This window comes from Microcaecilia unicolor, chromosome 4, assembly GCF_901765095.1.
Source record: "Microcaecilia unicolor chromosome 4, aMicUni1.1, whole genome shotgun sequence".
Lineage (NCBI taxonomy): Eukaryota > Metazoa > Chordata > Amphibia > Gymnophiona > Siphonopidae > Microcaecilia > Microcaecilia unicolor.
The window spans coordinates 2,943,591-2,960,376 of record NC_044034.1 but is presented as its reverse complement, the minus strand read 5'-3'; the positions used below and the strand labels follow the sequence as shown (position 1 = coordinate 2,960,376).

The 16,786-nt window shown below is 47.1% G+C and overlaps 1 protein-coding gene across 1 annotated transcript in view; it reads left to right on the top strand.

Moving 5' to 3' along the window:
* The window catches only part of LOC115467807 (sphingomyelin phosphodiesterase-like), a 41,700-nt gene extending 37,440 nt beyond the window's left edge, over window positions 1–4,260 (top strand). Inside the window, 1 exon segment of the mRNA XM_030199294.1 lies at window positions 3,860–4,260. Coding sequence (XP_030055154.1) covers window positions 3,860–4,254 — 395 coding nt within the window. The 3' untranslated portion in view covers window positions 4,255–4,260.
* Window positions 4,261–16,786: the final 12,526 nt, after the last annotated feature.

Sequence of the window (16,786 nt, the reverse complement as noted above, 5' to 3'; positions counted from 1 at the left end):
TTAACGAAGATGATGTTAAAACTATTAAGTTACAAACTTTAGAGTCCACAGCGCTGAGAGTCAAATGATCTATGCTCATGCATTAATAGAAGATAGGATGTTACAAGACAAATTTGGGAGTTACACTGAATTCTGAGGCTTCTTCAGGGGTGCCACAAGGTTCCTCATTTTCTGCATTGCTTTTCAATATTTATATTGCCTTTTTGGGTGTTTATTGCAGATTATATGCTGATGATATACAGGGGGGGGTTTCTATAAAAGAAAAGATATGAGACATTTGCGTTTCTCAGATTATGTCTGAATTCAATGAAATCTTGGTTGAAAGCTAATAAATTGAACCTAAATATGAGTAAAAAAAAACAGATATTGTTTTGTCAGGAAAGACCAATGTTCATTTCCCCCCGGTATTTACCTTTGATGGTTGTGATGGCGAGATGAAACACTTGGGAGACATCTTATAGTATTGCCGAATAAATTTCTTTGAGCTTTGCAGGTAGATTGATTGCAGGTGGCTAACGTTATAGTCATATTTCTCCTATCCTGAAACAATTACATTGGCTTCTCATTGCCTGGCGGAAATTTAAGGCACCTCATTAACTGTAATAGAGTTAAGCTGAATGAAGGCAAGGCGAGGCCAACCCTTCGATAGTTCTTCATGCAGAAAAAGCTGAGTAGTTTGCAGGGAGATACTGGGGGAAACGGCCTCTTCTCCATCTCTCAGCCAGGTACTGGTCAAACATAAAATGTAAGTTTGCAATCAATTAATGTGTCATGAATTGAAGAATATTTGGGCCTAATAGAATAACAGTTCAACAATGAGCCATGTAAGGTCGGGCTGGGTGAAATGGAGTTCTGGGTGACAAAAGAAGATGTAATATAAGAAAGCTCACCCTATTTTTTAGGTAGGGCTGTGGCCTCAAAGTCAGAATGGTCATTTCATGATCTTGCTGCCACATGGTTTGCTTAATTAGAAAAAGTACAGAGAAGGGTGACAGCTGCCTACCTCTCTCTTTGAACCCTTCTTTGTTTTGGTAATTATGCATGTCTGCTGTTTGATATTGAGTAATGTTTTTGTATTTGTGGTTGAACATGAATGTTTTTATGGAAACCACCTAGTTATAGGTGGTATAATAAGCTTTTCAAACAAATAAATTCCCCCCCCCCCCCCCCATCTACCTCTGAGCCATCAGTGGCAGTGATTCCAGTAAGCAACCGGCGCCAGCCCTGCGGGCTTGCTTCTAACCGCATCCCACCCATGATGATGTCATTTCATTTTTCTTTACTGGTGGGGATGCGGTAGAAGGAAGCCTGCAGGGCTGGCGCAGGTTGCTTACTGGAATCGCTGCCGCTGATGGCTGAGAGGTAGACCAGAAGGGAGAGAGGAGCAGATGCCAGGTGGGGAGGGGGGGGGAGGAAGAGGAGCAAGATGCTGGGCAGGGGGGTGGGAGAGAGTGGGAGGGGGGAGAAAAATGATGATAGCAGGGGCACAGGGAAAGTTTAAAGACAAACTGTATGTATGTAAGGGGATGGGAAGGGCCCACAAGGGTTAACTCAGGGTCCACTCAAAACGGCAGGTCTGGCTACACTCCTGAGGGGATGGGATGACTTCCCTATAGGGAAAGGAAGGGAACGGAGAGGATGGGATTTGATATACCAACTTTCTGTGGTTATAATTAAAGTGGTTTACATATTATATTCAGGTACTTATTTTGTACCAGGGGCAATGGAGGGTTAAGTGACTTGCCCAGAGTCACAAGGAGCTGCAGTGGGAATTGAACTCAGTTCCCCAGGATCAATGTCCACTGCACTAACCACTAGGCTACTCCTCCACTAACAACATTCCCTCTAGAATCTCAAATAGCAGCAACAAAATCTCAAATAGGGAAATGGGACTTGATGCCTTTCTGTGGTTTTTGCAACTACATTCAAAGCAGTTTACATAGTATTTCCAGGTACTTATTTGTACTTGGGGCAATGGAGGTTAAGTGACTTACCCAGTGTCACAAGGAGCTACAGTGGGACTTGAACTGAGTTCACCATGTTCTGAGGTCACTGCAATAACCATTAGGCTACTCCTCCACTCAAGCTAAAGTGTCTAGGGCTCTTCAGCTTGGAGAAGAGATGGCTGAGGGGATATAGAGGTCTATAAAATACACAGTGGAATGGAATGGGAAGAAGAGAATCGTTTACTCTTTCCAAAAATACAAGGACTGGGGAGGGGGGCACTTAATGAAGCTAAGTAGTAGTAAATTTAGGGCCTTGTTCACTAGATGCACAAGCGTTTTTAGCACGCACCTAAAATTAGTACGGGCTAAACACTAGTGACACCTCTATATTCCTATGGGTGTCTTTAGTACTTAGCAAACGCTAAAATTGCTCGCACGCCCTTAGCACTGCTTAGTAAACAGGGCCCTTAAAATAAATCAGAGAAAATATTTCTTCATTCAATGTGTAAGCAAACTGTGGGATTCATTGCCAGAGAAGGTGGAAAAAGCAGTTAGCTTGGCAGGGTTTAAAAATGGTTTGGATAATTTCCTAAAAGAAAAGACCATATGACATTATTAAGATGGACTTGGGAAAATTCCACTGCTTAGTTCTAGGATAAGCAGCATAAAATCTGTTTTACTCTTTTGGGATTTTACCAGGTACTTGTGACCTGGAATGGCCAATGTTGGATACAGGATACTGGACTTGATTGACTTTCGGTCTGTTCCAGTATGGCAATGTTTATGTTCTAAAGAAAAAGATATTCCGAATGAGCTATAGTACAGTCGCCCCAAGCAACTCACCCAAGGAGCATCACCTGTTCCTTGGGCTTGCTTTTTCAGTGCGTGCCGCAGGCACAAACATCACAGATACAATTTGGGACAACATAGGGCAGGCTGGACTGGAAGGAATAGAGAGAATGTGGTATAATTGGACTCTTAAGTAGGTGGGGGGGGGGGGAGAGAGAATGTGATAAAGGTGCATCTGTGGGGATGAGCTAAGTTTGGGGATGAGGAGAGACTGGCCAGCACTTTCAGTGCTTCTCTGGCTTGAACCCTCCTGTGTCCACCACCTACAATTCTCTACATCAGTGGCTCCGTTCTGGGGGTAGTGTTGTCATTTCAACCAAATGCATCTCTCTAGTTGATATTCCAAAAGAAATAAAACATTCATCAATAGCCATAACTTTCACTATCAGTATATTTCCAACAGTTGTATGGATAATATCATACCTGACTGAATGGTCTGATGCTATTAATATAAGAAAGGTCTTAGGCCTGAGACAGGACAAGGGCAGATGAAAAATATTCAGCCACTAAACAGATCATTTATATGTGTAGTTTAGACCTACTGAATGGATAGCACCAACTCAGTGACTGCGTTATCTGTATATTCCATGCTGACAACAGTAAAAGCTGTAATTGAGCTTTATATTTTTGCGGTCATCGCATCCCTGAACATAGGGCTTACAATGTCATAGTTGGAGTGGAGGAGTAGCCTAATGGTTAGTGCAGTGGGCTTTGATTCTGGCAACCTGGGTTCAAGTCTCACTGCAGCTCATTGTGACCTTGGGCAAGTCACTTAACCCTCCATTGCCTCAGGTACCAAAAAAACTTAGATTGTGAACCATCTAGGGCTGGAGAAAGTACATCTAGTAGCCCTATAGAAATGATTAATAGTAGTTTAAGCATCTTTTAAGAATTTGATAGCTCATTTTCAGCAATACTCATAATAGGAATTTTGTATTTAATCCTTACCGATCCATTTAAGCTCCTGTACTGAATCTTTGGCAAGTCATCACATTCCTGTATACAAATATCTCACTTCCGTTTCCACAAGGTTCATACCTGTCTTTGAATTTCTGTCTCCCCAGGATACCGAGTTTTCCAGATTGATGGAAATTACCCAGGGAGCTCTCACATGGTGTTGGACCATGAGACTTTCATCCTGAATCTGACCAAGGCCAACGCCAACCCACAAGACCAGCCAGTCTGGGAGCGATTGTACAGGGCCCGAGAAGCCTTCAACATGGAGACTGCCTTCCCCGAAGCCTGGGACAATCTCATACAGAGATTCTTGGATGACGATGGCCTTTTCCAGAAGTTCTGGTATTTTTACCACAAAGGTCATGTACAAGAGGTTTGTAGGGACGCCTGTAAAACCACCCTGCTATGTCACCTGCGTACTGGACGAACAGACGATCTGAGCCTCTGCCACGACCTAAAAGTACAGCCTGGACAATTTTGGAAACAGCCAAGATTCTGCTGAGGGTTCGGTTGGGGTGGGGTGGGGGGGGGGGGGGGGGGGGGGTCCTAAAGCAGTAATTCCCAACTTTGGCCTGGAGATGTAATGGGCATTTTTGTTCTGTCTATAAAATTACCCTTTTAGTTCTCATTTCTTGTCTTTATATTTCAAAGGATTTGTATAATTTATTTCTTTTATTTTATTTATAAAAACGTATGGCCCATTTTATCTAAAAAACAAAAAGTGAGCTTTAACATACAAAATTAAAAATCAAATAAAAAGCAATGACAAGATCAGTTACAACAACAAACATATAGCATAACAATTCCAAACAAACTGCAAAAAATCTTATTTGGCTGCTACAAAATACATTGTCATTAATAATACTCATATGTTATAAACCGCTTTGACAAGTCTATGCAATGCCCTATTCTTCAACCTATATAGAGTATGTGATCTCTCTTAAATGATCAAATGGTCATTGAAAGCTTGTTCATATACATGTGCCTTTAACAACTTCCAAAATGTCACAGTGGGGCTTATAAGGTGTGATTCTACTGCTATCACATTCCACATTAATGGCCCCAGGTCTCTGCTAAACAGATAAGTCACACAGATGGTACATAAAAACATTGCCCTTCAGTGGAGGAGTAGCCTATTGGTTAGCGCAGCGGACTCTGATTCTGGGGAACTGGGTTCGATTCCCACTGCAGCTCCTTGTGACTCTGGGCAAGTCACTTAACCTTCCATTGCCCCTGGTACGAAATAAGTACCTGAATATATGTAAACCACTTTGAATGTAGTTGCAAAAACCTCAGAAAGGCAGTATATCAAGTCCAATTTCCCTTTCCCCCTTTCCCTTATGACATCACAATACCAGAAGTGAGCCAAGTATCGGGCAATCAAGCCATTGTGACATCACTGATGAGGTTGGCTCTTATTGGTGGAATGAGTGGAGGAGTAGCCTAGTGGTTAGTGCAGTGGACTTTGATCCTGGGGAACTGAGTTCAATTCCCACTGCAACTCCTTGTGACTCTGGGCAAGTCACTTAACCCTCCATTGCCCCTGGTACAAAATAAGTACCTGAATATATTATGTGATTGTAACCACAGAAATTCAGTATATCAAATCCCATCTCAATCGCTTTCCTTCAGACCTGGGGGGACAATAAATCCTCTGAAGACGAAACTACACACCTTCTTTCCTCCTCGAAACTACCTGTTCCTCTGATCCTATTCCCACCCATCTACTTAACACTATCTCTCCTACTGTCATCCCTTTCATCTTCAATCTTTCACTTTCCACTGCAACTGTTCCTGAATCCTTCAAACATGCCGTAGTCACACCACTCCTTAAAAAAAACCTTCACTGGACCCTACCTGTCCTTCCAACTATTGCCTCATCTCCCTCCTTCCTTTCCTATCCAAGATACTTGAACGTGTTTTTCACCGCCGTTGCCTTGACTTTCTTTCATCTCAAGCTATTCTTGATCCACTTCAATCTGGCTTTCGCCCCCTTCATTCACCCGAAACAGCGCTTGCTAAAGTCTCCAATGACCTGTTCCTGGCCAGATCCAAAGAGCTCTATTCTATTCTCATCCTTCTCGATCTATCTGCTGCATTTTATTTTTTGTTACATTTGTACCCCGCGCTTTCCCACTCATGGCAGGCTCAATGCGACGTACATATTGTATACAGGTACTTATTTGTACCTGGGGCAATGGAGGGTTAAGTGACTTGCCCTTTTCTTTCTGAGCACACTACCAGAACTCTCATCCACACTCTTATCACCTCTCGCTTAGACTATTGCAACTTGCTTCTCACAGGTCTCCCACTTAGCCATCTCTCTCCTCTCAATCTCTTCAAATTTCTGCTACACGATTAATATTCCGCCAGTGTCGTTATGCTCATATTAGCCCTCTCCTCAAGTCACTTCACTGGCTTCCTATCCGTTTCTGCATACAGTTCAAACTCCTCTTATTGACCTATAAGTGCATTCACTCTGCAGCTCCTCAGTACCTCTCCACTCTCATCTCTCCCTACATTCCTCCCTGGGAACTCTGTTCACTGGGTAAATCTCTCTTATCTGCACTCTTCTCCTCCACTGCTAACTCCAGACTCCATTCCTTTTATCTTGCTGCACCATATGCCTGGAATAAACTTCCTGAGCCGGTACATCAAGCTCCATCTCTGGCCGTCTTCAAATCTAAGCTAAAAGCCCACCTTTTTGATGCTGCATTTTAACTCCTAACCCTTAATCACTTGTTCAGCTTATTTTATCATCCTCACTTTAATATTCCCTTATCTCTTATTTGTCCGGTTTGTCTGTCCTAATTAGATTGTAAGCTCTGTTGAGCAGGGACTGACTCTTCATGTTCAAGTGTACAGCGCTGCGTACGTCTAGTAGCACCACAGAAATGATAAGTAGTAGTAGTAAACTGATAGGATACAAATCGGTGCACCACTATGCAGAGCCTCGTAGATCAAAGATAGTATTTTCACGTTCACCATCCATTGTTGTGTGATTGTACTTGAAAACCCTGACAAAAATAAATAGTAAAGATAATATTGTAAACTTCACTTTCCAAGCTACAGGTTAATCAATATAATCATATGCTCATAATGTCTCACATCTGTAAGAACCTTCATGGCAACATTTTAGACCAACTCATAACTTTGCATCCCTAAATATATCTTTACAGAAACGTTTGCTAGACTTGCACCTGAGGTAGAACTGTAGGAAGGGATAAATAGAACTTAATCATTAAATAAAAGAAGCATCAATAGTCCAGGGAAAGCCGTAGACTTTTCAAACAACACTTTATAGACCTATCATCACTGGCTTCAACTGAAACACGAAAAAAAAAAACAGCAGTGAAAAAACTCCCGAAGGAGAAAAAAAGTCATTGTATCAAAAACGGTTTTCAGTAAATGTTCTGAAATATCACTGTCCCAAAAGTATGTACTCTCACAATTGCAGTCATAAAGGAGAGGAGTGTGGTAGCTGTGTTAGTCCACTCTTAAGGTTATCAATAGAAATCAAACAAAATAAAACATGGAAAAGAAAATAAGATGATACCTTTTTTATTGGACATAACTTAATACATTTCTTGATTAGCTTTCGAAGGTTGCCCTTCTTCCTCAGATCGGAAATAAGCAAATGTGCTAGCTGACAGTGTATATAAGTGAAAACATTCAAGCATTACTATGACAGTCTGACAGGGTGGGAGGATGGGGGTGGGTCGGAGGTATGCATGGGGACATCAAAGCATATCATTGATATTCATCAATGATATGGACTTAACAAGGACCTGGGGTTCCTAGCCCATTATAAACCATAAAGCTGTATGTCTCTGTTGATCACCCCACCCCTCACCTATCCACACCCATCCTGTTAGAATATCAATGATATGCTTTGATGTCCCCATGCATACCTCCGACCCCACCCCCATCCTCCCACCCTGTCAGACTGTCATAGTAATGCTTGAATGTTTTCACTTATATACACTGTCAGCTAGCACATTTGCTTATTTCCGATCTGAGGAAGAAGGGCAACCTTCGAAAGCTAATCAAGAAATGTATTATGTCCAATAAAAAGGTATCATCTTATTTTCTTTTCCATGTTTTATTTTGTTTGATTTCTATTGATAGTCATAAAGGAAAAATTATATATATATATATATATATATATATATATATATATATATATATATATATATATATATATAGCAAAAAAAAGACTGAAAAAACATTCCAACAATGTGTTATTGGAAAACAGTACTTAGCTCATCATAGTAGCAGTAGAGATTCAGATTCAAAGCATGAACCATACAGTCCCAACAAGAATTAAAGACCTTCAAAGCTTCCCATTTCATTGGGCCATTCATACCGCCAGGGACACATCTCCTCTTCTATTTATAACCAACTGGTCCAACACATTTTAAATTGTTAAACTGATGGTCATGCTCTATACAGTGATGTACCATAGGAGCTGCCATTTTCTTATGCATAATACAATGTTTATGCTCTGCCAGTCTAGTTTTCAGCATACGATTTGTTTGACCAGCAAGTAATTTTATAAATCACCGCTTTGGAGGAACAAGTAGTATCATTGCATAAGTAAAACTTACGTTGACTCTTTTCCCACCAGAATTCAGATGCTTCTTCCATTATATTGCAAACCGCACAATGTCTACATTTTTATGGCCTGCTTCAGTAATAACTCATTGCCATCCACACATCTGATTTACACAAAAAAATCTGCTAAATTTTTATTTCTTGAATAGGACACCAGACAGTGCATGTTTTGAAACGTATCATCTACAGATAGTATAGACCAATGTATTTTAATAACAAGTTATTTTTGGAGAAAAATCAATATATTTCAGTACACGTCATGGTAAAATTATGTATAATCATACCTGATAATTTTCTTTCCATTAATCATAGCTGATCAATCCATAGACTGGTGGATTGTGTCCATCTACCAGCAGGTGGAGATAGAGAGCAAACTTTTGCCTCCCTATATATGGTCATGTGCTGCCGGAAACTCCTCAGTATGTCGATATCAAAGCTCCATCCGCAGGACTCAGCACTTAGAGAATTACACCCACGAAGGGACACTCTGCCCAGCTCACCACCGCCGAAACGGGGGAGGGGAATTAACCCAGCTCATCCCCACACAAGTGGGGGAGGGGAATCCGTCCAGCTCATCCCCGCAGAGCGGGGGAGGGACACCACACCCGCCGATGCGGGGGGATCTGGCTTATCCTGCAACCGCAACCGCGGGAGGAGCTGACTGACCCTAACACCGCCGAAGCGGGAGGGGTACAAAGCTGCCCTACAGCCGCACGAAGCGGGAGGGAGTGCCGGCAGAATTTATGTCTCAATCCAGCCCCGTAAAACGGAGGGGAGAGGAATGCAGCAGCTCACTGTAACACAAACTCGTCTCAACTCTTGAAGAATCCAAGTGAAAGAACTTGAACACGAACTCTTTCTGAAATAACTGAAGACTAACTTGAACCTGAAATGCAACCAGAATAAAAACAGAACAGATATCTGGGAGGGGCTATGGATTGATCAGCTATGATTAATGGAAAGAAAATTATCAGGTATGATTATACATAATTTTACCTTCCATATCATCAAGCTGATCAATCCATAGACTGGTGGGATGTACCGAAGCAGTACTCACCCAGGGCGGGACATTGAAATCCCTGACCTCAACACTGAAGCTCCAAACCGGGCCTCCGCCCGTGCAGCCACAGTCAAACGGTAATGCTTGGAGAATGTATGAGCCGAAGCCCAAGTTGCCGCCTTGCATATCTCTTCCAAGGAGACGGATCCGGCCTCTGCCATCGAGGCCGCCTGAGCTCTCGTGGAGTGAGCCTTCAGCTGGATAGGCGGCACCTTCCCCGCGGCCACATAAGCCGCTGCAATGGCTTCCTTGACCCATCTTGCCACTGTAGGCTTAGCAGCCTGCAGACCCTTACGAGGACCTGCAAACAGGACAAACAGATGATCCGATTTCCGGAAATCATTGGTCACTTCCAAGTATCTGAAGATGACTCGTCTCACATCCAGATATTTAAGAGCAGAGTACTCCTCTGGGTAGTCCTCCCTACGAAAGGAAGGGAGACAGAGCTGCTGATTCACATGGAAGCGAGAAACAATCTTGGGCAGGAAGGAAGGCACTGTGCGAATAGTCACTCCTGCCTCAGTGAACTGCAGAAAAGGCTCTCGACATGAGAGCGCCTGGAGCTCGGAAACTCTTCTGGCTGAAGGGATAGCCACCAAAAAGACTGCTTTCAACGTCAGGTCTTTCAGAGATGCCCTCGACAAGGGTTCAAAAGGCGGCTTCTGCAATGCTCTTAGCACCAGGTTGAGATTCCACGCAGGCACCACTGAGTGCAGAGGAGGGCGCAGGTGATTAACTCCCTTGAGAAAGCGCACCACATCTGGCTGCGAAGCCAGGGAAGCACCCTTCAGGCGGCCCCTGAAGCAAGCCAGAGCCGCTACCTGGACTTTAAGGGAACTGAGCGACAGGCCTTTCTCCAGACCTTCTTGCAGGAACGCCAACACTGAAGAAATTGGAGCAGTGAAGGGAGAAAGTGAGCCTGCTTCACACCATGCTGCAAAGATACGCCAAACCCTGGCGTAAGCAGTAGAAGTAGAGCGTTTCCTCGCTCTCAGCATAGTGGCGATGACCTTGTCTGAGAAGCCCTTCTTCCTCAGACGCTGCCGCTCAATAGCCAGGCCGTAAGAACAAAGGGAGAGGGATCCTCCATCACCACGGGACCTGATGTAACCGGCCCTGCTCCACTGACAGCCGCAGAGGATCGTCGACTGAGAGCCTGATCAAGTCCGCATACCAGGGACGTCTGGGCCAATCCGGACCCACCAGGATTACCCTGCCGGGATGCTTTGCCACCCGGTCTAGCACCCTGCCCAACATGGGCCAGGGCGGGAACACATAGAGGAGCTCTTGTGTCGGCCACTGTTGGAGAAGAGCATCTACTCCCAGGGATCGAGGGTCCCGTCCTCTGCTGAAAAAGCGCGGCACTTGGCAATTGGCCGATGACGCCATCAGATCTAGGCTCGGCTGGCCCCAGCGCTTCGTGATGTCCAAGAACGCCTGAGCAGATAGTTGCCACTCTCCGGGCTCCAAGGTATGGCGACTGAGAAAGTCCGCCTTGACATTCATGACTCCGGCAATGTGGGCCGCTGAAAGCTGCTCCAGGTTCGCTTCCGCCCACTGGCAAAGACTCATAGCCTCCTTGGCTAGAGGGGCGCTCTTGGTACCTCCCTGGCGGTTGATATAGGCCACAGCCGTGGCATTGTCCGACAGGACCCGTACAGGCTACAACACCAGTACCGGGATGAACTCCAATAACACCAACCGAATGGCTCTGAGTTCCAGGAGGTTGATAGACCACTTGCCTCTGCAGGAGACTAGAGCCCCTGCGCTGTCCTTCCCAAGCAGTGGGCTCCCCAGCCCATCAAAGAGGCGTCTGTCGTGACGACAATCCACTCCGGGGTCACCAGAGGCAATCCTGCAGACAACTTGTCTGTCTGCGTCCACCAGCTCAGCGCCTTGCGCACTGCTGGGTCCACGGGAAGGCGCACAGCATAATCCTCCGACATCGGAGTCCAGCGCAGCAGCAGAGATAGCTGTAGTGGTCTCATATGAGCCCTGGCCCAGGGCACTACTTCCATCGTGGCCGTCATAGAGCCCAACAGCTGCACGTAGTCCCAAGCCCGAATAGGAGAGGCTACTAGGAACTAGTCCACCTGAGCCTGAAGCTTGACAATCCGATTGTCTGGCAGGAACACTCTGCCCACTTGGGTGTCGAATCGAACTCCCAGATACTCCAGGGACTGAGTCGGGCGCAGCTGGCTCTTCTTCCAGTTGATGATCCATCCCAGGGAGCTCACAAGAGCAACTACCCGGTCCATAGCTTTGCCGCACTCTGCATAAGAGGGGGCTCGGATCAACCAGTCGTCCAGATAAGGATGGACTTGTACTCCTTCCTTTAGCAGGAAGGCCGCTATGACCCCCATTACTTTGGAAAAGGTCCGCGGAGCAGTAGCCAACCCGAAAGGGAGGGCTCTGAACTGGAAGTGTCGTCTCAGGACTGTAAAACGCAGAAAGCGTTGGAGAGGAGGCCAGATGGGAATATGCAGGTACGCTTCCTTGATGTCCAAGGAAGCCAAGAACTCTCCTGCCTTCACTGCCGCTATATAACAGAGCGGAGAGTCTCCATGCGAAAGTGCCTCACTTTCCAGGCCCGATTGACCCCTTTGAGGTCGAGGATAGGCCGGACAGAACCTCCTTTCTTTGGAACCACAAAGTAAATGGAGTAACGTCCCTTGCCAATCTGATTTTTTGGCACCGGAACGACCGCACCCAGGCGGATCAGGTTGTCCAAGGTCTGCTGCACTGCCACAGCTTGACCGGAGACTTGCAGGGAGAGAGTACAAACCCGTCTCTTAAGGGTTGGCAGAACTCTAGCTTGTAGCCGTCTCTGATGACTTCCAGCACCCACGCGTCTGAAGTTATAGTGGTCCACTCGCCCAGAAACGAGGACAGCCGTCCTCCAATCTGCACTGGGGCGTGGACCAAGGCCCCGTCATTGGGTACGAGACCCTGGGGGAGGACCGGAGGGAGCACCTCCGGGACGGCGGTCTCTGCGAAAGGAATGCTGCTTGGGGGAGAAATTCCTCTTGAAGGAAGAGGGGGCAGAGGAACCCGACTTGCCCGGGCGGTACCGACGGGCTTCCAGCAACCGTCCTCTGGAGGTACCGGGACGAGTACTAGCCCGAGCCCTGACCTCTGGTAATTTCTTGCCCTTAGACGTGCCGAGATCGGTCACGATTTTGTCCAGCTCGACCCCAAAGAGCAGCTTGCCTTTAAAAGGCAATCTAGCCAGGCGGGATTTAGAGGCGTGGTCAGCAGACCAATGTTTCAGCCAAAGCCACCGCCGCGCAGAGACTGTCTGAGCCATGCCTTTAGCTGAGGCTCTCCAGACATCATACAGCAAGTCTGCCAAATAGGCTAAGCCCGATTCCAGGGCCGGCCAATCAGCCCTCAAGGAAAGATCCGAGGGGGAAGCCCGCTGCACCATAGTCAGGCACGCCCTGGCCACATAGGAGCCGCAAACTGAGGCCTGCAAACTTAAAGCAGCTGCCTCAAAGGACGACCTTAAGGCCGCCTCCAATCTTCTGTCTTGGGCGTCCTTTAGGGCCGTGCCACCTTCCACCGGCAACGCCGTTTTCTTAGTCACCGCAGTGATTAAAGAATCCACGGTAGGCCACAGATAGGCCTCACGTTCACTCACAGCCAAAGGATAGAGGCGGGACATAGCCCTAGCCACTTTAAGGCTCGTTTCCGGGACATCCCATTGAGCCGCAATTAAGGTGTGCATGGCATCATGCACGTGGAAGGATCTAGGCGGGCGCTTCGTCCCCAGCATAATGGCAGAGCCAACAGGGGCTGAGGGAGAGACGTCCTCCGGAGAGGAAATCTTCAAAGTGTCCATGGCCTGTAAAAACAGGTTGGGCAAATCCTCTGGGCTAAAAAGCCGCGCTGCAGAGGGGTCATCCGCTCCATCCGAGCGGGGATCTATCTCCTCCAAGGAATCCGCAAAGGACCGTTGGGAGACCTCAGACACGCTGCCCTCATCTACATCGGAGGAGACAAAGTCCTCCAAGGCCTGGAAATCAACCCGAGGGCGTTTACCTCTGGGAACCTCAACCTCTTTATCAGAAGAGGGAGCAGGGGCAGCGTTTTGCATGAGGAAAGCCTGATGCAGCAGCAAAACAAACTCGGGGGAGAAACTCCCCAGACTGTGCACTTCCGCAGCCTGGGCAACAGCCCTAGACGCACTCTCAACCGGCGCTCGCAATAGCGGGGGAGAGACATGCTGCGCATCCAAATGGCGTCCGGCGCGAAACTCCGCGAAGGAGCCACGCAGGAAGAACGGCGCTTAACTTTAGCCGCTTGTGCCGTCGCCCAAATTAAGGGCGTTCATGGCATTAATGTCTCCAACCTCAAGGGCGGCCCACGAAGAAGCCGTCCGAGCCGCGTGGCCGGCCAAAATGGCGGAGGCGAGGAGCGGGGGATGGGCGTTTATGGCGGGAAAAAACCGCCACGCCGGAGGAACGACCGGGACATTCATCGGTCACTAAACTGTCACCCATCAAGGGCGAATCAGGTTGTAAAACCCCCGCATCCCCTCTAGAAGCGCTCCAGCGATCCGGGGAGCGACCCTTTGCGCCCTCGCCCTCCGACGCCACATGCCACGAGGAGAAGAATCGGGGAACCCCCTGCCCGCTATAAAAAAGGTAAAATTACCTGCTTGCCGCTCCGAGCTGTAACGAACTGGTGTCCCAGTGAGTAGCTGCAATGAACGTTTAAAGAAACGTCGAATTAAACGCCTTTAAAGACGTTTAAAATTTTTTTTTTTTTTTTTTAAACGGAGCCAGCGGGAGGGGGGAGAAAAGGAGGGACCTGGCACCACCAGGTTTGCACTTGCTCAAAAGAGCCCTCAACCCCAGGCCTCAACAAAACCTAAGGATTAGGCTTGGAGGCCTAGCCAGAGCTGCTGCTGTGTGTGACCACCACCTGCTGAGATAGAGAACATACTGAGGAGTTTCCGGCAGCACATGACCACATATAGGGAGGCAAAAGTTTGCTCTCTATCTCCACCTGCTGGTAGATGGACACAACCCACCAGTCTATGGATTGATCAGCTTGATGATATGGAATGAAGGATTCATAGGTACTTTATTTTTATCTACCAATAACCACTCTCTATAGTTATATAATGACTTTTATATGCTTGTTTTATTGTCTTCCGAGGATAACCCTGAACATCAAATTTCACAGCTAATGTAGAGAAAGCTTGTTTCAGTACCCTTCTCCACCACCGCCAACTCCAGGCTCTGTCCTTTCTGCCTCACCTCACCCCATGCTTGGAATAAACTCCCTGAGCCCATACGCCAGGCCCCCTCCCTGCCCATCTTCAAATCCTTGCTCAAAGCCCACTTCTTCAATGTCACCTTCGGCACCTAATCACTATACCTCTATTTAGGAAATCTAGACTGCCCCAACTTGACATTTCGTCCTTTAGATTGTAAGCTCCTTTGAGAAGGGACTGTCCTTCTTTGTTAAACTGTACAGCGCTGCGTAACCCTAGTAGCGCTCTAGAAATGTTAGTAGTAGTAGTAAAGCTGGTAGTAGTATCACAGTGTGTACCTCAGAAAGTGAGAGAATGGTAAACTAGTTTTTGTGTGGAATGGATGCATACTTTCATATCTTAAGAAAGAATTACGATCTGTATTCTTTGGGAACACTGTAGTAGTAAGATTTCTATCTACTACTACTACTACTACTACTTAACATTTCTAGAGCGCTACTAGGGTTACGCAGCGCTGTACAATTTAACAAAGAGAGACAGTCCCTGCTCAAAGAGCTTACAATCTAATAGACAAGTGAACGGTCGGTCCGATCGGGGCAGTCAAATTGGGGCAGTCTGGATTCACTGAACGGTAAGGGTTAGGTGCCGAACGCAGCATTGAAGAGGTGGGCTTTAAGCAAAGACTTGAAGATGGGCAGGGAGGGGGCTTGGCGTAAGGGTTCAGGAAGGTTGTTCCAAGCATAGGGTGAGGCGAGGCAGAATGAGCGGAGCCTGGAGTTGGCGGTGGTGGAGAAGGGTACTGAGAGGAGGGATTTATCCTGTGAACGGAGGTTACGGGCGGGAACGTAAGGGGAGATGAGGGTAGAGAGGTAGTGAGGGGCAGCAGACTGAGTGCATTTGTAGGTAAGAAGGAGAAGCTTGAATTGAATGCGGTATCTGATCGGAAGCCAGTGAAGTGACCTGAGGAGAGGGGTGATATGAGTATATCGGTTCTGGCGGAATATGAGACGTGCAGCAGAGTTCTGAACAGACTGAAGGGGGGATAGATGGCTAAGTGGGAGGCCGGTGAGGAGTAAGTTGCAGTAGTCCAGGCGAGAGGTAATGAGAGCGTGGACGAGAGTTCGGGTGGTGTGTTCAGAGAGGAAAGGGCGAATTTTGCTGATGTTAAAGAGGAAGAAGCGACAGGTCTTGGCTATCTGCTGGATATGCGCAGAGAAGGAAAGAGAGGAGTCAAAGATGACTCCGAGGTTGCGGGCAGATGAGACGGGGAGGATGAGGGTGTTATCAACTGAGATAGAAAGTGGAGGAAGAGGAGAAGTGGGTTTTGGTGGAAAGACGATAAGCTCGGTCTTGGACATGTTCAGTTTCAGGTGGCGGTTGGACATCCAGGCAGCAATGTCGGATAAGCAGGCCGATACCTTTGCCTGGGTCTCCGCGGTGATGTCTGGTGTGGAGAGATACAGTTGGGTGTCATCAGCATAGAGATGATACTGGAAACCATGAGATGAGATCAGGGAGCCCAGGGAAGAGGTGTAGATTGAGAAGAGAAGGGGTCCAAGGACTGATCCCTGGGGAACACCAACAGATAAGGGGATGGGGGTGGAGGAAGATCCATGAGAGTGAACTTTGAAGGTGCGGTTGGAGAGATAGGAGGAGAACCAGGAGAGGACAGAGCCCTGGAACCCAAATGAGGACAGTGTGGCAAGAAGTAAGTCATGATTGACAGTGTCAAAAGCAGCGGATAGATCCAGGAGGATGAGGATGGAGTAGTGGCCTCTGGATTTGGCAAGGAACAGGTCATTACAGACTTTAGAAAGTGCTGTTTCTGTCGAGTGAAGAGGGCGAAAACCGGATTGAAGCGGATCAAGGATGGCATGAGAGGAGAGAAAATCAAGGCAGCGGCTGTGGACTGCGCGCTCAAGTGTCTTGGAGAGGAAGGGTAGGAGGGAGATGGGGCGGTAGTTGGAGGGACAGGTAGGGTCTAGTGATGGTTTTTTGAGGAGTGGCGTGACTACAGCATGCTTGAAGGTGTCGGGGACAGTTGCAGTGGAGAGAGAGAGGTTGAGGATATGACAGATGGAGGGGGTGATAGTAGGAGAGATGGTGTTAAGTAAGTTGGTGGGGATGGGATCAGAGGAA